The 14929-nt window shown below is 43.6% G+C and overlaps 1 protein-coding gene across 1 annotated transcript in view; it reads right to left on the bottom strand.

The window, feature by feature from the left end:
* Positions 1-14929, bottom strand: part of LOC308520337 (putative adhesion G protein-coupled receptor E4P) — a gene marked incomplete at both ends in the record, with an annotated part of 50001 nt that overhangs the window by 15241 nt on the left and 19831 nt on the right. The window contains 8 exons of the mRNA XM_081092825.1: positions 2132-2299; positions 3225-3406; positions 3565-3672; positions 4158-4293; positions 4944-4984; positions 7224-7376; positions 10919-11041; positions 13110-13160. Coding sequence (XP_080948951.1) covers positions 2132-2299; positions 3225-3406; positions 3565-3672; positions 4158-4293; positions 4944-4984; positions 7224-7376; positions 10919-11041; positions 13110-13160 — 962 coding nt within the window. The remainder of the gene's footprint in view (positions 1-2131; positions 2300-3224; positions 3407-3564; positions 3673-4157; positions 4294-4943; positions 4985-7223; positions 7377-10918; positions 11042-13109; positions 13161-14929) is intronic.

Genomic DNA, 14929 nt, shown 5'->3' on the forward strand with positions numbered 1-14929 from the left:
ATTCAACCCTATGCTTCATCTAATATGCTGTTGATTCCTTCTGGTCTATTTTTTTATTTCAGTTATTGTAGTCTTTATTTTTGACTGGTTCTTTTTTATAGTTTCTGTTTTTATGCTTACTATCTCTTTGTGGAAGTTCTCACTAAGTTTTTTGACCATCTTTATAACCAATGTTTTGAACTCTCTGTTTGGTAGATTGCTTGCCTCAATTTTATTTAATTCTTTTTCTGGAAATTTCTCTTGTTCTTTCATGGTTGTTGTTTTTTTTTTGTCTTCTCCATTTGACTGTCTGAGTCTGTTTCTGTGTATTAGGTAGATCTGTTACATGTCCAAGTCTTGGCAAAATGGTCTTATGTAGTAGGTGTCCTGTGAGGCCCAGTGATGCAGTCTCTCTGTTCACCTGAGCCAGGTGCTCCAGAAGTTCCCTTATGTGGATTGTGTGTGCCTCCTATTGAAGTTGAGTCTTGATTGTTGTTGAAATGTCAGTGGATGAATTGACTTTAAGCTCACTGACTGTGAGGATTGGCCACAACCACAGCACATAAGCTGCTCTCCACAGGCTGACCCCATGGAGTAGGGTTTGCCCCAGCAGATCCTGGTACCTGCCGAGACCATCTTTGGGTGTGCCACTTGTGGAGCTAATTGGGTGCTACTCTAATGTGGTCTGAAGCTGGCCACTAGGAGTGTTGGTTCTGGGGCCCGCTGGGAGGGGCTCTGGTACAGGCCATAGATGCTGCCTATGATTGGCCTAGGGCTTCCTATTAGGAGCTACAAAGTGATTGTGGTTGGTAGCTGCCTGTGTTAAGCTTGGATGTGCATGAAAAAGATCACACTGAGAACCAAGGCCAGTTTTCACCAGTACCAGACCTGGGAGAGTCATCAAAAGTCACAAAGACCTGCCACAATGATCTGCTGGCTGCCCATAAGACTCAGCCACTGAAAGAGCCTCAGTTCGTACTTGAGTTGGGTGAAGTAGGGTCTCAAGGAGTCCCCAGGTTGGGGCAAGTGGAGTTCACCAGACAAATGCAGGTTCATGTTCGGATATGTTGGAGTGCGCTCAACACAGAGACAATGGCTGTCATCCCTCCAGCCCTGACCCTGAAGCCACATAACTCAGTTTCTCCTTGTATGTATCTGGTGGCCCCCAAGCCACTGTCCCTCTGCCAGAGGTCAAGATGAGTGCCCACAAGTGAGATTTTGTGGGTCCTTTAAGACAACACCTAGATTTTAAGCAGCATCCTGTCTGACCTGGACGGACAGAATCCTGCTGATTTTCACAGCCTGATGTTTCATGGGCTTATCTTCCCAGCACTGGTGCTCTGGGCTGGGAAGCCCGGCATTGGGTTGAGACCCCTCACTCCTCAGTGAAGACATCTGCAGCTGAGAAATCCTATGGATTCTCACCACCACACATGGGTTTGGGGCCAGCCCACTTTATGTCTTTGTCCCTCCTACCTGTCTCAATGTGGCTCCTTTATATCTTTAATTATAGGACTTCTGTTTAGCTATTCTTCAGATGGTTCTCCAGATTGATTGTTCTATAATTTAGTTGTAATTTTGATATACTTATAGAAGGTGGTGAGCACAGCCTCCATCTACTCCACCGTCTTCAATGGAACTCTACACTGTTTCTTAATTTAAATAAATTAAAATGAAGAAAAATTTAAAATTTGGTTCTTCGGTCACACTAGCCACATTTCACATACTCAATAGCAACATGTGGCTGGTGAGCCTATTGGAAAACACAGCACTCAGAAGTAGTTTCCATGAATGTTAGTATTTCTTTGTCTGTCTTGTTCCAGTGCCTATAACAGCATCTGATGCATAGTAGGCACTCATATATGAATGGCCATGCATCAGTTAGAATGAACTACACTGACCTCCAGAGTCCTCCAGAGGGACATAAACTCCAATTATCCATAGTGGCTTGATAATGCTCTTTGCGTGGCTTCTGTCGTTTTTCCCATTTCACTTCCTCAGTCCCCTGCTGGTACTTCCTGGAACTACCTCTCAAGTAAGTTACTTCTGCTTGACCCCACATCTTAAGAGTCTTTATAAGACATAGAGCAGATCACATCCCAGCTTCCTGGACACACTCAGATTCACAGGAAGGGACCATGAATCTTGGTACCTTAGGAACAAGAGCCATGAGGACAGCAAAGCTGGAAAGGTGGAAGCACTTGCATTTGGTGTAAGAATCATTGCTGCTCACATGAGTGCAGCCCTCCGTTGACCAGCTGCCTCCCTCCTCTGATCCTTCCCAGTACACACACAAATATTTTGTTCTCGCACCACCAGGCTGGAAAGAGAATAACATAAAAGTGGCTCTCTTTCTGGTTTTACTATTTTAACTTCATAGGTTGGTCAAGGATTCACTGGGTTGGAAACTCGCTGGGAAAGCCCCATCATCTGGAACCCGTGTGGTGAAGAGTTTTATACTACACGTGTGTGGACTTTATTCTCATTGATTCTGCCATGCTCTGGTCATCTCAGAGCTCTGGAAATTGACCCTAATGAACTGCTTTACCCAGGTTGCCTGTCATTGGTAGGACCAATGAGAGGAACTAGTGAGAGATCATTGGATGAGAGCTAAAGAAGTCCAGGTATTTTTTCCATGCTTCTTTCTCCAGCAGGGCAATCCCTCCTCTATGCCTCTAGCCTTCCCTGGGTTCAATAATGCTCATTCCCCCCTCCCCCGCCCCCCCCCCCCGCCCATTGCCTTTTTAGGCATAATCCTTCCTATATAATAGAAGGCTAATATGCAAATCAACTGAATGGCAGAATGATGGGTCGCTATGACGTGCACTGACCACCAGGGGACAGACGCTCAACTCAGGAAGTACCCCCTGGTAGTCAGTGTGTTCCCACAGGGGGAGCACTGCTCAGCCAGACACCCTGAGCCGGGCTCACGGCTGGCAAGCGCAGCAGTGGTGGCGGGAGCCTCTCCTGTCTCCGCAGTAGCGCTAAGAATGTCTGACTGACAACCCCTGAGGGCTCCTGGACTGCAAGAGGGCACAGGCCGGGCTGAGGGACCCTCCCCACATGCACAAATTTCGTGCACTGATCCTCTAGTGTGATAATAAAAGCTTCTCTGGAGGCCTCAATATTTATTGTCTGTTCTCTGAACCCTGGGTAATCAGAGTTGGATTAGGTTAGCTGCTAGGATCCTGATAACACACCCATTTACGGTAACACATAGAGAACCAGTTCTGGGTTTTGCTCACCTGAGTATGTTTGAAGGTCAGGAACACAGGTTTAGACATATAAACTTTTTCCTTTACACCAATGGTTCCACTCACAACACGAGAGTTCAGTTTTATGTCCAGTGTTCCTCTTCTATCACTGAAAAAGGATCCATTCAGAATATCCCCAAGAGACCGGTAAGTGATAAGCGCAACTTTACGCTCTGAGAAAACAGAAGAGAAATCACTTTAGAGGGGGCTTATAGTCTGGTGAATTGGAATAAAAAACTTTGTAAGTCCCCACATCTTGGCCCAGTCACCTAAAAATGAGACAACAGGCCTAGAATCTGAAGGTCAAGGGAATCCATCTTAGACACAGTACCTCTTGTGGTTCCTTTGAAAGCATCATTGCAGTCAATATCCATTGTGTTATTTCCAGCTTCCAGAACAGTCTTCTTATTTGTCTCATTGCACCTCTTGGTTTCATAGACTGGAAACATTAAGAAAGTGAGTTTTGCTTGGCTCATTTCTCATGCCTAAGGAACTGAAAAACTCCCTTCTGTGAAAGACCCCTTACTGGTGATTTCATTTTCTGCATACAAGGTAGACCAGATGGTACTCCCTTCCACTTCTCTGGCTGTTGGGAACGAAATGGTCAACATCGCCTGAGAAACACACACTGCCCACCCAACTCTGAGCTGGAACTAGGGCAGGCAAGCTCAACCTCTATGGTAGAACATTTAAAGGCAAAAGCAATTTTAAAATGTGTGCTGAAGTACTTAGTGAGGGGGGAAACTTAGTTTTTTTAGCAAAAGAAGCTTCGCGTCTAAAAGATTTCCAAGGAAATAGTCCTTGGAGCTGACCTTCTGCATTTGGGAAGAACCCTTTGAGTGAACTCTCTCCACGACATATAAACGCAAAGTCTGACAAGCATCCTGCCCCGCCCCCACAGGAAAAGTGCCCTGTGTTTCTTACCTATATCCAGCACAGAATTTTCATGCTCTCCTGGAGAAGTCAAACTCTCACTCCATATGGTCAACTCCATGCCTTGAAGTAACTGGGTCGCCTTTTTTGCGATGTACTGCTTGCTTTCATTTTTCTTTAGAATTGTCTTTCAAAGAAATAACGCTAGTTAGGTAGACTCTTACATAAACTTAAAAAATCAGGAATGTACGTGAGTGTGGCTGGGTGAACCCGGAAGGCAATAACATTCATTAAGGTGAGCGAGGTTCTGGGCTGGCAACCTGATGTGACTTTTCTCATGGATCACTGGCAGCCCTGTGAAGAGTGTATCCTGAGCTCCATTGTATTTTTGAGAACATGAAGGCTTAAAAAAAAAAGAAGGAATCTAGAACCTACAAAGAGTTTCTTATAAGAGGAAGATAGGGAATGAGAGGTGGTGAGGGGATAAAATGAGACTCTAGGATAGATGCTTGATGCAGATCTTTGAAGGACACCTTTGCCAGGGTTTCTCAATCTTCTCAATGGACATTTGAGACCAGATAATAGTTGTGGGAAGCTATCCTGGGCATTATTAGGTGTTTAGCAACATCCCTGGTCTCCACTCACGAAATGCCAGTAACACCATAAATGTCCCCAGATGTTGTGCCAACCAAAAATGTCCCCAGATGTTGCCCCCCTGGGACAAAGGACAAAATCACTCCTATTCTGTATCCTAAAAGTCACAGGGTAGCATTTCAGCAGAAGAATGACGTGGAAGACTAATTAGCTGTTTCCCAAACCTAGCTTCACCTTACTCACCCAAATGGTCTCTGATGGCTGTATCTTCTCACCAGTGCCCTCTGGGAAAGAAAAGTAGCCAGTGAATCAAATATGGGAGATAACACACCCTGGCTCACATCCCTTCTTCCAAGCACCCTCAAGTTGGATCCTTCCCTGCTGCTTCCACATCCTATCCTACTTCCCTCTAAGAAGTCCCAAATGCCTTCCACAGTAAAATAAAAAGAGAATTAGGATGAGGCTTCCAGTTCAATCATTCAGTCCATAGTATTTATTGGGAAATTACTAAAAGCCAGGCACAGCGCTAAACCTGATAAATAGACGTCGACATAGTGACAAAGGGAATTCCCTTCTAGAGTTTGCAGGCTATCAATAATGGCAAACAATTAATTGATTACAAGGGTTCAAGATGTTAACAAATAGAGTGAGATGACTTGGGAGTATACAAAAGAGGCCCCAGAATATCAAGGGTGCAGAGAAAACTTCCCGAAGGAATGGATGATAATTGAATGAATAATGTAGAAACAGTAATAATACTTGCCCTTGTCTACACAGCATGGTATATAAAGTGCCATCATACACATTAGCTCATTGAAAGGAACTCAAAAGGTTCTAGAACAGAGTTATGTAGCATAACAGCTAATATTAATTGAGCCTTCCCAGGTGCAAAAAATATTTTACATGCCTTAATAATGATAGGTAGAGTGTATTCATTTCCTAGGGCTGCTGTAACAAAGCACTACAAACTGGGTGGCTTAACACATGGAAATTTATTATCTGGAAGATACAAGTCCAAATCAAGGTGTCAGCAGGGCTGTGGTCCCTCTGAAGGTTTTAAGATATATTCTTCTTTGCTGTTTCTAGCTTCCGATGGTTGCCCCTTGCTGTCCCTTGGTCTATGGCAGCCTAACTCCAATCTATGCTTCTATCATTACATGATCTTCTGTGTGTGTGTCCCTATGTCCAAATTCCCTCTTCTTATAATGACACCAGTCATACTGGTTTTAGGGCCCACCCTAATCTGGAATGATCTCCTAATTCCCTGATTTGATTATATCTGCAAAGACCCTATTCCCAAATAAGATTACATTCACAGTTTCCGTGAGTGGACACGAATTTGGAGGAAGGTATTTCACCCAGTATGTGAGGTAAGAAGTCTCTGAAATAATCTCTGCTTCACATTCCTTTATCCACATTCTGCTGTGTGAACTCACCCCTACCCCCACCAATCACCCTCCCCACTCCCCCCACCCCCCGACTCAACTCAGAGACTCATTTCTAATGAACAGAATACAGCAAAAGGGAAAAGATGTCACTTCTGAGGTTAGGTTAGTAAGGACTAGGATTTCTGTTTTGTTCACACTGTCTTCTTGGCTATTCTCATGCGCTTGTTGTAACAAAGTAAGCTAGAGAGGCCAATATAGCTAAGAACAAGGGCGACCTCTCAGCCACCACCAGAAAGGATGTGAGACCTTCAGTCCAATCGTTTTCAAAGAACTGAATCAGCCAGCAACCGTGTGAGTGAGCTTGGAAGCAGACAAACCTTCAGATAAGACTGCATCCCTGACCAATACTTTGATTGTAATCGTGAGAGATCTAGAAGCAGAGGACCAGGTAAGGCACGCTTCAATTCCTGCCCTGCACAATCCGTGAGCCAATAAAGATGTGTTGTCTTAAGCCGCTTAACATTGGGGCCATTTGTTACTCAGCAGCACATAACCAGTATAGTCGAGGCTACTGCTATTCTTCCCACTTACAGATGAGGCATAAAGAAGTTAGTCATTCCCCAAAAGTAAGCGGTAGTGTCAGAAATCAAATCCAGTCTAACTCAAAATACTGAATTACACCAAGACTTCAAAAATAAGGCAATAGGTTGTGGATAGTGAGGGCCAGGTTTTTTTTGTTGTTGAAGAAAGAAGTTACAAAGAAGGAAAAAAGGAAAGCTAGATCAAGCCCTGGGGTTCAACTGGGATTGGAGCTAGCAGTATGAACTCATGGAATTTAGTATATATACGGTTAAAATAAATGAGAGAAAGAAACAAGTAGAGAAGTCCAGTAGAAAATTAGAGGTGTCAATTTGGAAGCCCGGGAAAGAGACATAAATTTGTAAGGCAGTGATGTAGAGATGGTGATTGATATCTTGGGCTTAAACAAGATTTCTTGGGAAAGATTACAACGATGGGTTGAAGGACAAGGGCCAGGACAGATCTCTGCTCTCTTACCCTGGCCTGACATTGGTGGAACTCTCAAAGTCTTCCTCACCCCTCCTTGTTCATGTTGGAGAGCACTGGAGGTTCTTACCATAACAATCTGGATGGTTCAATTTAAAAACACTAGCCACCCAGTTGAGAATAGGAATATTTGGGACACAGCTGCAGTAGTAACTTCCGATTTCATTTCTGCAATATGATTTCTGCTTGCACTTTGCCAGCCCGGTCTTACACTCATCAATATCTGTGAATCAAGAGAAAAATAGTACTTTTCATTCTCATAAAACTATATTATTTTCCCTTGCCCATGGAATCTCTACTACCCAGTATCATTCATAAATGGACATCTATTCTCACTTAAAATGACTCCATATTATAAAGATGATAATTCTCCTTAAGTTAATTTATAAATATAATATGATCCCAATAAAAACTATCTACAAGTATTTTATGGAGTGAGATGAATTGCTACTATCATGCAAGAATAGCCAGAAAAACTATGAGGTGGGGATTAGCCTTCCAAGACATCAAAACATACTACAAAGTCAGGGCCCTGGCTAGTGTGCTCACTGGTTAGAGTGTTTGCCTACAGGTTCAAGTCTGATCAAGGGCACATATCTGGGTTGCAGGTTCGATCCCCAGCCCCAGCCAAGACACATGCAGGAGGCAACCAATCAATGTCTCTCTCTCCCTTTCTCTATTTCTCTCCCTTTCCGTCCCACACTCTCTCTCTCTCTCTCAAAAAAAAAAAAAAAAAAAAAAATCAATGGAGCCCTAACTGGTTTGGCTCAGTAGATAGAGCGTCAGCCTGCGGACTCAAGGGTCCCAGGTTCGATTCCAGTCAAGGGCGTGTACCTTGGTTCCGGGCACACCCCCAATAGGGAGTGTGCAGGAGGCAGCTGATTGATGTCTCTCTCACATCGATGTTTCTAACTCTCTATCCCGCTCCCTTCCTCTCTGTAAAAAAATCAATAAAATATATATTTTTTAAAAATCAATGGAAAAAAATATCCTCAATAAAGATTAACACAAAAACAAAATAACGATGAGATACTGGTGCATGATGAGATAGACTAGTAGAAGAGACTAAAGGTCCAAAAATAGACCTAAATATACATGGGGCTTTAGAACCTGATAACCGTTAGATGTTAAATCATTGGACAACACATTCTGCTCTCAGGCATTGCTGGTGAGAACGCAAATTGGTACAGCCTTTCTGGAGTTAAATTTGGAATATCTAATCAAGCTACATATGGATTTACCTCTTGACTCAGCCATCTCACTTCTAGGACCTTACCCTGAAGACATACTTCCACAAATATTAGAACAGCCTAAACATCGAAACAACTTAAATGCCCATGCGTAGGAGAGGGTTGAATAAACTATGGTTCGTCCCAAAGCTATAAAAAAAGAAAATGGGGACGATCTCTATGAACTGATTTGGAGTAAATTCTAGGATACATTTAAGCTAAAAAAGCAAAGTGCAAAAGGGCATCTATGGTGTCCTATCAAAGTGTCATGGTCGCAGAAGACAAGGAACTCTGAGGATCTGTCACAAGTTACACAAGACTAAGGATCATGGCAATCAAGGCCAATGTGGGATTCTGAAATGGCTCCTGGAACAGAAAAAAGGTGTGTGTGTGTGGGGGGGGGGGGGGGGAATCACTCAGCATTAGGGGAAGGACTAATGAAACTTGAAAAAAGTTGGTATTTAGTTAATATCATCGCCTGGTTTTGATCATTGTACTGTGGTCATGTCTTTGGTTACCCTCAGGGGAACGGGGGGAGGAAATACGGAATTAACTGAGCAGTTTTGGCAATTTTTATTTAGGTCTAAAACCATTTCAAAACAAAAAGTTTTTTTTTACAAAAAAGAAGATATATCCAGTATTGTGGTTTCACTCATAGGAGTACCCTAAGAGGAAACAAATTAACAGAAACAAAAAGTAGATGGTGGAAGCCAGAGGCTGGAGGAGGGGATGAGGGGTTAGTATTTAATGGGAACAGAGCTTCAGTTTGGGAAGATGAGAAAGTTCTGTGGATGGATGGTGACAATGGCTGCACAACACTGTGAATGTACTTAATGACACTGAAAGATACATCTAAAAATGGTTTAAAAATCAATTTTATGTTGTGTATATTTTGCCACAATAAAATAAAACAAATCCTAGTCTACCATTGTATGCTTCACCTTCTTCATTGACACTAATGCCATCCATAAGATGTTCAGTTCCACCAATCAGATATTCAGGAGTGCTATTTTTCTTCAATATTCAAATTGACCTTTAGAATTAGTGGAATTGAAAAAGAATTTTGGCCCTAACCGGTTTGGCTCAGTGGATAGAGCGTCGGCCTGCAAACTGAAAGGTCCCAGGTTCGATTCCAGTCAAGGGCATGCACCTTGGTTGCGGGCACATCACCAGTAGGGGGTGTGCAGGAGGCAGCTGATCAATGTTTCTCTCTCATTGATGTTTCTAACTCTCTATCCCTCTCCCTTCCTCTCTGTAAAAAGTCAATAAAATATATTTAAAAAGAAAAAGAAAAAGAATTTTGGCTGGAACAGATGGTTGTAGTGAGAAGTGAAACTGGAACACTAAGCTGGGGCCAGATCATGATAGGTAATGAGTGCCAAGATACTGATTTGTTTATTTGTTCTCTTGGTCAATGTTTTTATTGAACATCTGCTATGTGAGAACACTATTCTCTGTCCTAGGCATACCACAATGAACAACACAGAGATGATCCCTCCCCTTGTAAAGTTTTCCAGTAAACAAACATATAAAAACCAATGCTGCCCTAACCAGTTTGGCTCAGTGGATAGAGCATCGACCTGCAGGCTGAAGGGTCCCAGGTTCAATTCCAGCCAAGGGCATGCACCTTGGTTGCGGGCACATACCCAGTGGGGAGTGTGCAGGAGGCAGCTGATTGATGTTTCTGTCTCATTGATGTTTCTATCTCTCTATCCCTCTCCCTTTCTCTCTGTAAAAAAATCAATAAAATATATTTAAAAAAACAAATAAAACCAATGCTGAGACTTCAAGAGCCCAGGGTCCTGGGAACTCTACCTTCCTCTGAAGAAAAACCAAGGATCATCAAGTCAGCATCAGAATGACATCAGGAGGATGCATAGGGATAGGGACTCCTTTAAGGACTCTGGGACTATCTATACTAATAAAAGGGAAATATGCTAATTAGACCAGGAGACCTTCTGGACATCCTTCCGAACAAAACCATGGTGGTGGGGCTGAGGCAGAGGCGGTTAGGGGTGATAAGGCCAGGAGGGGAGGGCAGTTGGAGGCGAACAGGCCGGCAGGGGGGTTAGCTGGGGGCAATCAGGCTGGCAGGAGGGGGCAGTTGAGGGTGAGCAGGCTGGTCAGGGAGGGCAGTTGGGGGCCATGAGACTGGCAGGGGATGGCAGTTGGGGGCGAGCTGGCTGGCAGGCAGAGTGGTTAGGGGTGATCAGGCAGGCAGGCAGGTGAGCAGTTAGGAGCCAGTGGTCCCAGACTGCAGGAGGGATGTCGGACTACCAGTTTAGGATTGGGCCTAAACCAGCAGTTGGACATCCCCGAGGGGTCCCAGATTGGAGAGGGTGCAGGCCGGGCTGAGGGACAGCCCCTCCCCCCCCCCCCACCATGAATTTTGTGCACCAGGCTACTAGTCTTGTAATATTGCTGTATCTTTGCAGCACTAGCATCCCTACATAACTCAGGTAACTCAGGGAATGAGATATAGAAGGATGTCCCTGCCCTCTTCCAAATGCCAAGATGAATTTGGATTGCATCCTACCTTCACATTTCTCATAAAATTCAGTGAAGTACCTCCTTCCAGACATGGACTGATACCCATCTTTGCAAGCACAGTGGGTTCTGTTGAAGCATCTGGCATTTTTAGGGCATGTATGACAGAAAGCTGCAGAGAACACAAGATCCTTTCATTCATTTGTTTATTCATTTACTCAAGAAATATTCATTGAGCACCTAGGATTACCAGACTCTGGTCAAAAGAATGTCCTCCTGGGAATAGCTCTGTTGGCGTCCTTTTTGCACCCATCCCACAACTAAACACACATGCTCACAGTGCCCAAACCACCTCCCTCCTCTGCCACCAACACCACTTTTTTGACAGTAGAACTTCTCCAGCACCTGTGTTTCTTTACCTGGGGTTATCTTTGGCAACCAGAGTCCTCTTTGCTCTCCACATGATAGTAGCAATGCTTTCTCCCCACAGAAGTAGTTCTCTCAATCAATGACTGACAAAAGTCAGTGCATTAAAATAAAACCAGTTATCATATTATCAAGAATAAACAGAGAACAGGATGTGGCAAAACTGTAACCCTAATGCATTGCTGGCAGGAATGTAAAATGGTGCAGCTCTTGTGGAAAACAGTTTGGCAATTTCTAAACTAAAAAAATATAATTCCTACCCTGGCTAGTGTTTCTCAGTGGTTAGAGCAGGGGTGGGCAAACTTTTTGACTCGAGGGCCACAATGGGTTCTTAAACTGGACCGGAGGGCCGGAACAAAAGCATGGATGGAGTGTTTGTGTGAACTAATATAAATTCAAAGTAAACATCATTACATAAAAGGGTACGGTCTTTTTTTTTTTTTAGTTTTACTCATTTCAAACGGGCCGGATCCGGCCCGGGGGCCGTAGTTTATCCACAGCTGGGTTAGAGCATCAGCCTGTGCACCAGAGCATCTTGGGTTCCATTCCCAGGCAAGGGTGCATACCAGGGCCGCAGTTTTGATTCTCAGCCCCAGTGGGGTGTGTGCAGAAAGCAACTAATCCATGTGTCTCTCACATTGATGTTTTTTTCTCTCTCTCTCTCTCTGCTCTCTCCTCCCTCCCTTCCATACTCTCAAAAAAAAAAAACAAAAAAAAAACACCAAAAAAACCCCACAAAGAATCAATGGAAAAATACCCTCAGGTGAGGATTAACAAAAAGTAAAAACAAAAAAATTAGAATTCCCATATGACCTAGCAATTTCATTCATGGGCTATAGCCAAAAGAACTGAAAGCAGGGTCTTCAAGAGATATTTGTTTACCTATGTTCACAGCAGCACTATTCCCAGTAGCCAAAAGATGGAAGCCACCCAAGTGCCCATGAATGGGTGAATGGATAAATGAAATGTGGTCCATCCACACAAAGAATATTATCCAGCTTTTTAAAAAAGAAATTCCAACACATGCTACAGTATGGATGAACTTTGGAGACATTGTGATAAGTAAATAAGCTCATCCCAAAGGGCAAATGCTATATGGCTCCACTCGTAAGGTCACTAGGAGTCACATTCATAGAGACGAAGTAGAATGGAGGGTGCCGAGGGCTGGGGGAAGGGGAACAGGAAATTAATGTTTAATTGGGGGAGATAGCCGTGAGGTTCATGTTTCTTACTATGTCCAACAGTCCCCATGGGATCAAGCTCCAGTTGCCCACATGTAACTCACTGTATAATGGACCCTATATTGGCTCCTTGCCTTCTAACCTGACTTCCCACTCCCAGATGGTGCTTCCTAGGATCACCTTCCAGATAAATTACTTGCTCAGGATTTGCTTGGGGGGTTCGGAGGGGGGAGGGACAAAGGCAAAACTACCTCCCAAAATTATTTGGGACACAGGCTTTTGGGGGAAAACAGGCAAAGTCCAACATCCACCAGCTGTGTGACCTTGAGTCAGCTACTTCTCTAGAGGGCCATTGGTCAAGTGGGGATAATGTCAAAACCATCTTTGCAGGGATGTCATGAGGATTGAATGAGTTGGAGCATGCAATTTGCTTAGCGTTGAGCCTGGTGCAATACAAGAGCTAAATAAATGGGTGACAATGGGGATAGTGGAGAAGGAGCGGGAGCTCCAAGGAATGGGCAGAAGGCATCAGGGATTAATATTCTCTCCCAATGAAAGGACGCCTTCCCTCCTCTGGAGGTAGGTTGCAGACCCCAAATTCCTTTCCCTGGCCTTTGACAATCGTAGACTCACCTCCAGAATTCTCCACTTCTGATCCTGACAGAATTAGCAGGATACTGAGGCCTAGAATAGAGAGAGAAGGGGATAGTTGAGGTGGGGGATGCTCTGGGGCTCTGCTTGGCTGAGGCCTAGGTGAGTTCCGGGCTTCACCTGCCATTATTCACTTCACTGTAGACTCTTCCAGGCAAACTATAAACCCAAGGGTCATGAAAGGCATCATGTATTACTACAGTATGAGAGGTACATCTTTTGCAGCTGTAAGAAGTTTGACACCCAATTCTAATGTGCACTGGCGGGGGGGCCTGGGGGAGAGTCTATACCAACAAGCAATCTGTGGATACCAACTGGGTATTTTACAATTCAACTCAATTCTGCCACTGTCTATCCAGAGACATCCACAGATTAAGGGCTATAGATTGGACGTCCCAATGATCCCCTCCTTGGGTTTGATTAATTTGCTAGAGTGGTTCACAGAACTCAGAGAAACATTTTACTTACTAGATCACCGGTTTATTGTAAGAGGATACAACTCAGGAACAGCCAGATGGAAGAGTTTCGTAGGGCCAGGTATGGGGAAGGGGGTACTAAGCTTCCATGTCCTCTCTGGGCACCATTCCGGAAGCTCTCTGAAACTCATCCTTTTGGGTTTTTACGGAGACTTCATTACATAGGCATGATTGATTAGCTAATTAGTCATTGATGACTGATTCAGCCTCCAGCTCTTTTCCATCCCTGGAAATCAGGGGGTGAAACCATGAGTTCCATGGCCAAAATGGTGCCGTAGGTAAAGGCAGTACTCATCTCCTCCCCGACCACATTAAAATTACAATTAAACTACAGAGCAACCCTCATTGAGAACTACCAGAAGTCTAGCTGAACAGAAGTCCTGCAACTAAGGACATAAAAGAGATGCTACATCGATACTGGTAGGAGGGCCGGAGACACCAAGCAGGCTGGTCCCACACCCACATGTGTGAGTTAAAAATAGACTTTAAAACAAAAGACAAAGAAGGACCCAGAAATTGCATTTTGGGGTATTTATCCAAAGAAACCCAAAACCACTAAATTGAAAAGACATATGCACCCATATGTTCATTGCAGCATGATTTACAATAGCCAACATATGAAAGCAAACTAAGTGTCCATCAATAGATGAATGAATAAAGACACAGTGCATCTATATAACGAAATATGACTCAGTCATAAAAAACAAAATCTTGTCACTTGTAACAAAATAGATGGACCTAGAGCGTATACTCCTGAGTGAAATATTTCAGCAGTGAAAGACAAATGCCATATAACTTCACTTATATGTGAAATCTAACAAAATAGAAACAAACGGATACAGAGAACAGTTTGATGATGGCTAGAAAGGTATGGAAGACTGGTGAAAAAAGTGAAGGGATTAAGAAGTACAAATTGATAATTACAAAATAGTCATGGGAATATAAAATACAGCGTAGGGAATATAGTCAATAATATTGTAATAACTATGCATGGAAGGAACCTGCAACCGAGGTACGTGCCCTTGACCAGAATCGAACCGGGGGCCCTTAGGTCTGCAGACTGACGCTCCATCCACTGAGCCAAACCTGCTAGGGTGGTCCACTCATTTTTAAACGGCAAAGAGAAAACAGGTGAAGTCAGTTTCAATAATATATTTTATTTAACCAGCTATAGCCAGAATGTTATTTTAACACACCATCATTATGAAGCAAATTATTCATAAAGTATTTTACATTCTTTACTGTATGTATTAAGCCTTTGAAATTCAGTATGCATTTGGACTGGTCTTATTTCGAGTGCTCAGTAGCTACACGAACAGCCCAGGT

This window comes from Myotis nattereri, assembly GCF_964212035.1.
Source record: "Myotis nattereri genome assembly, chromosome: 5".
NCBI lineage: Eukaryota > Metazoa > Chordata > Mammalia > Chiroptera > Vespertilionidae > Myotis > Myotis nattereri.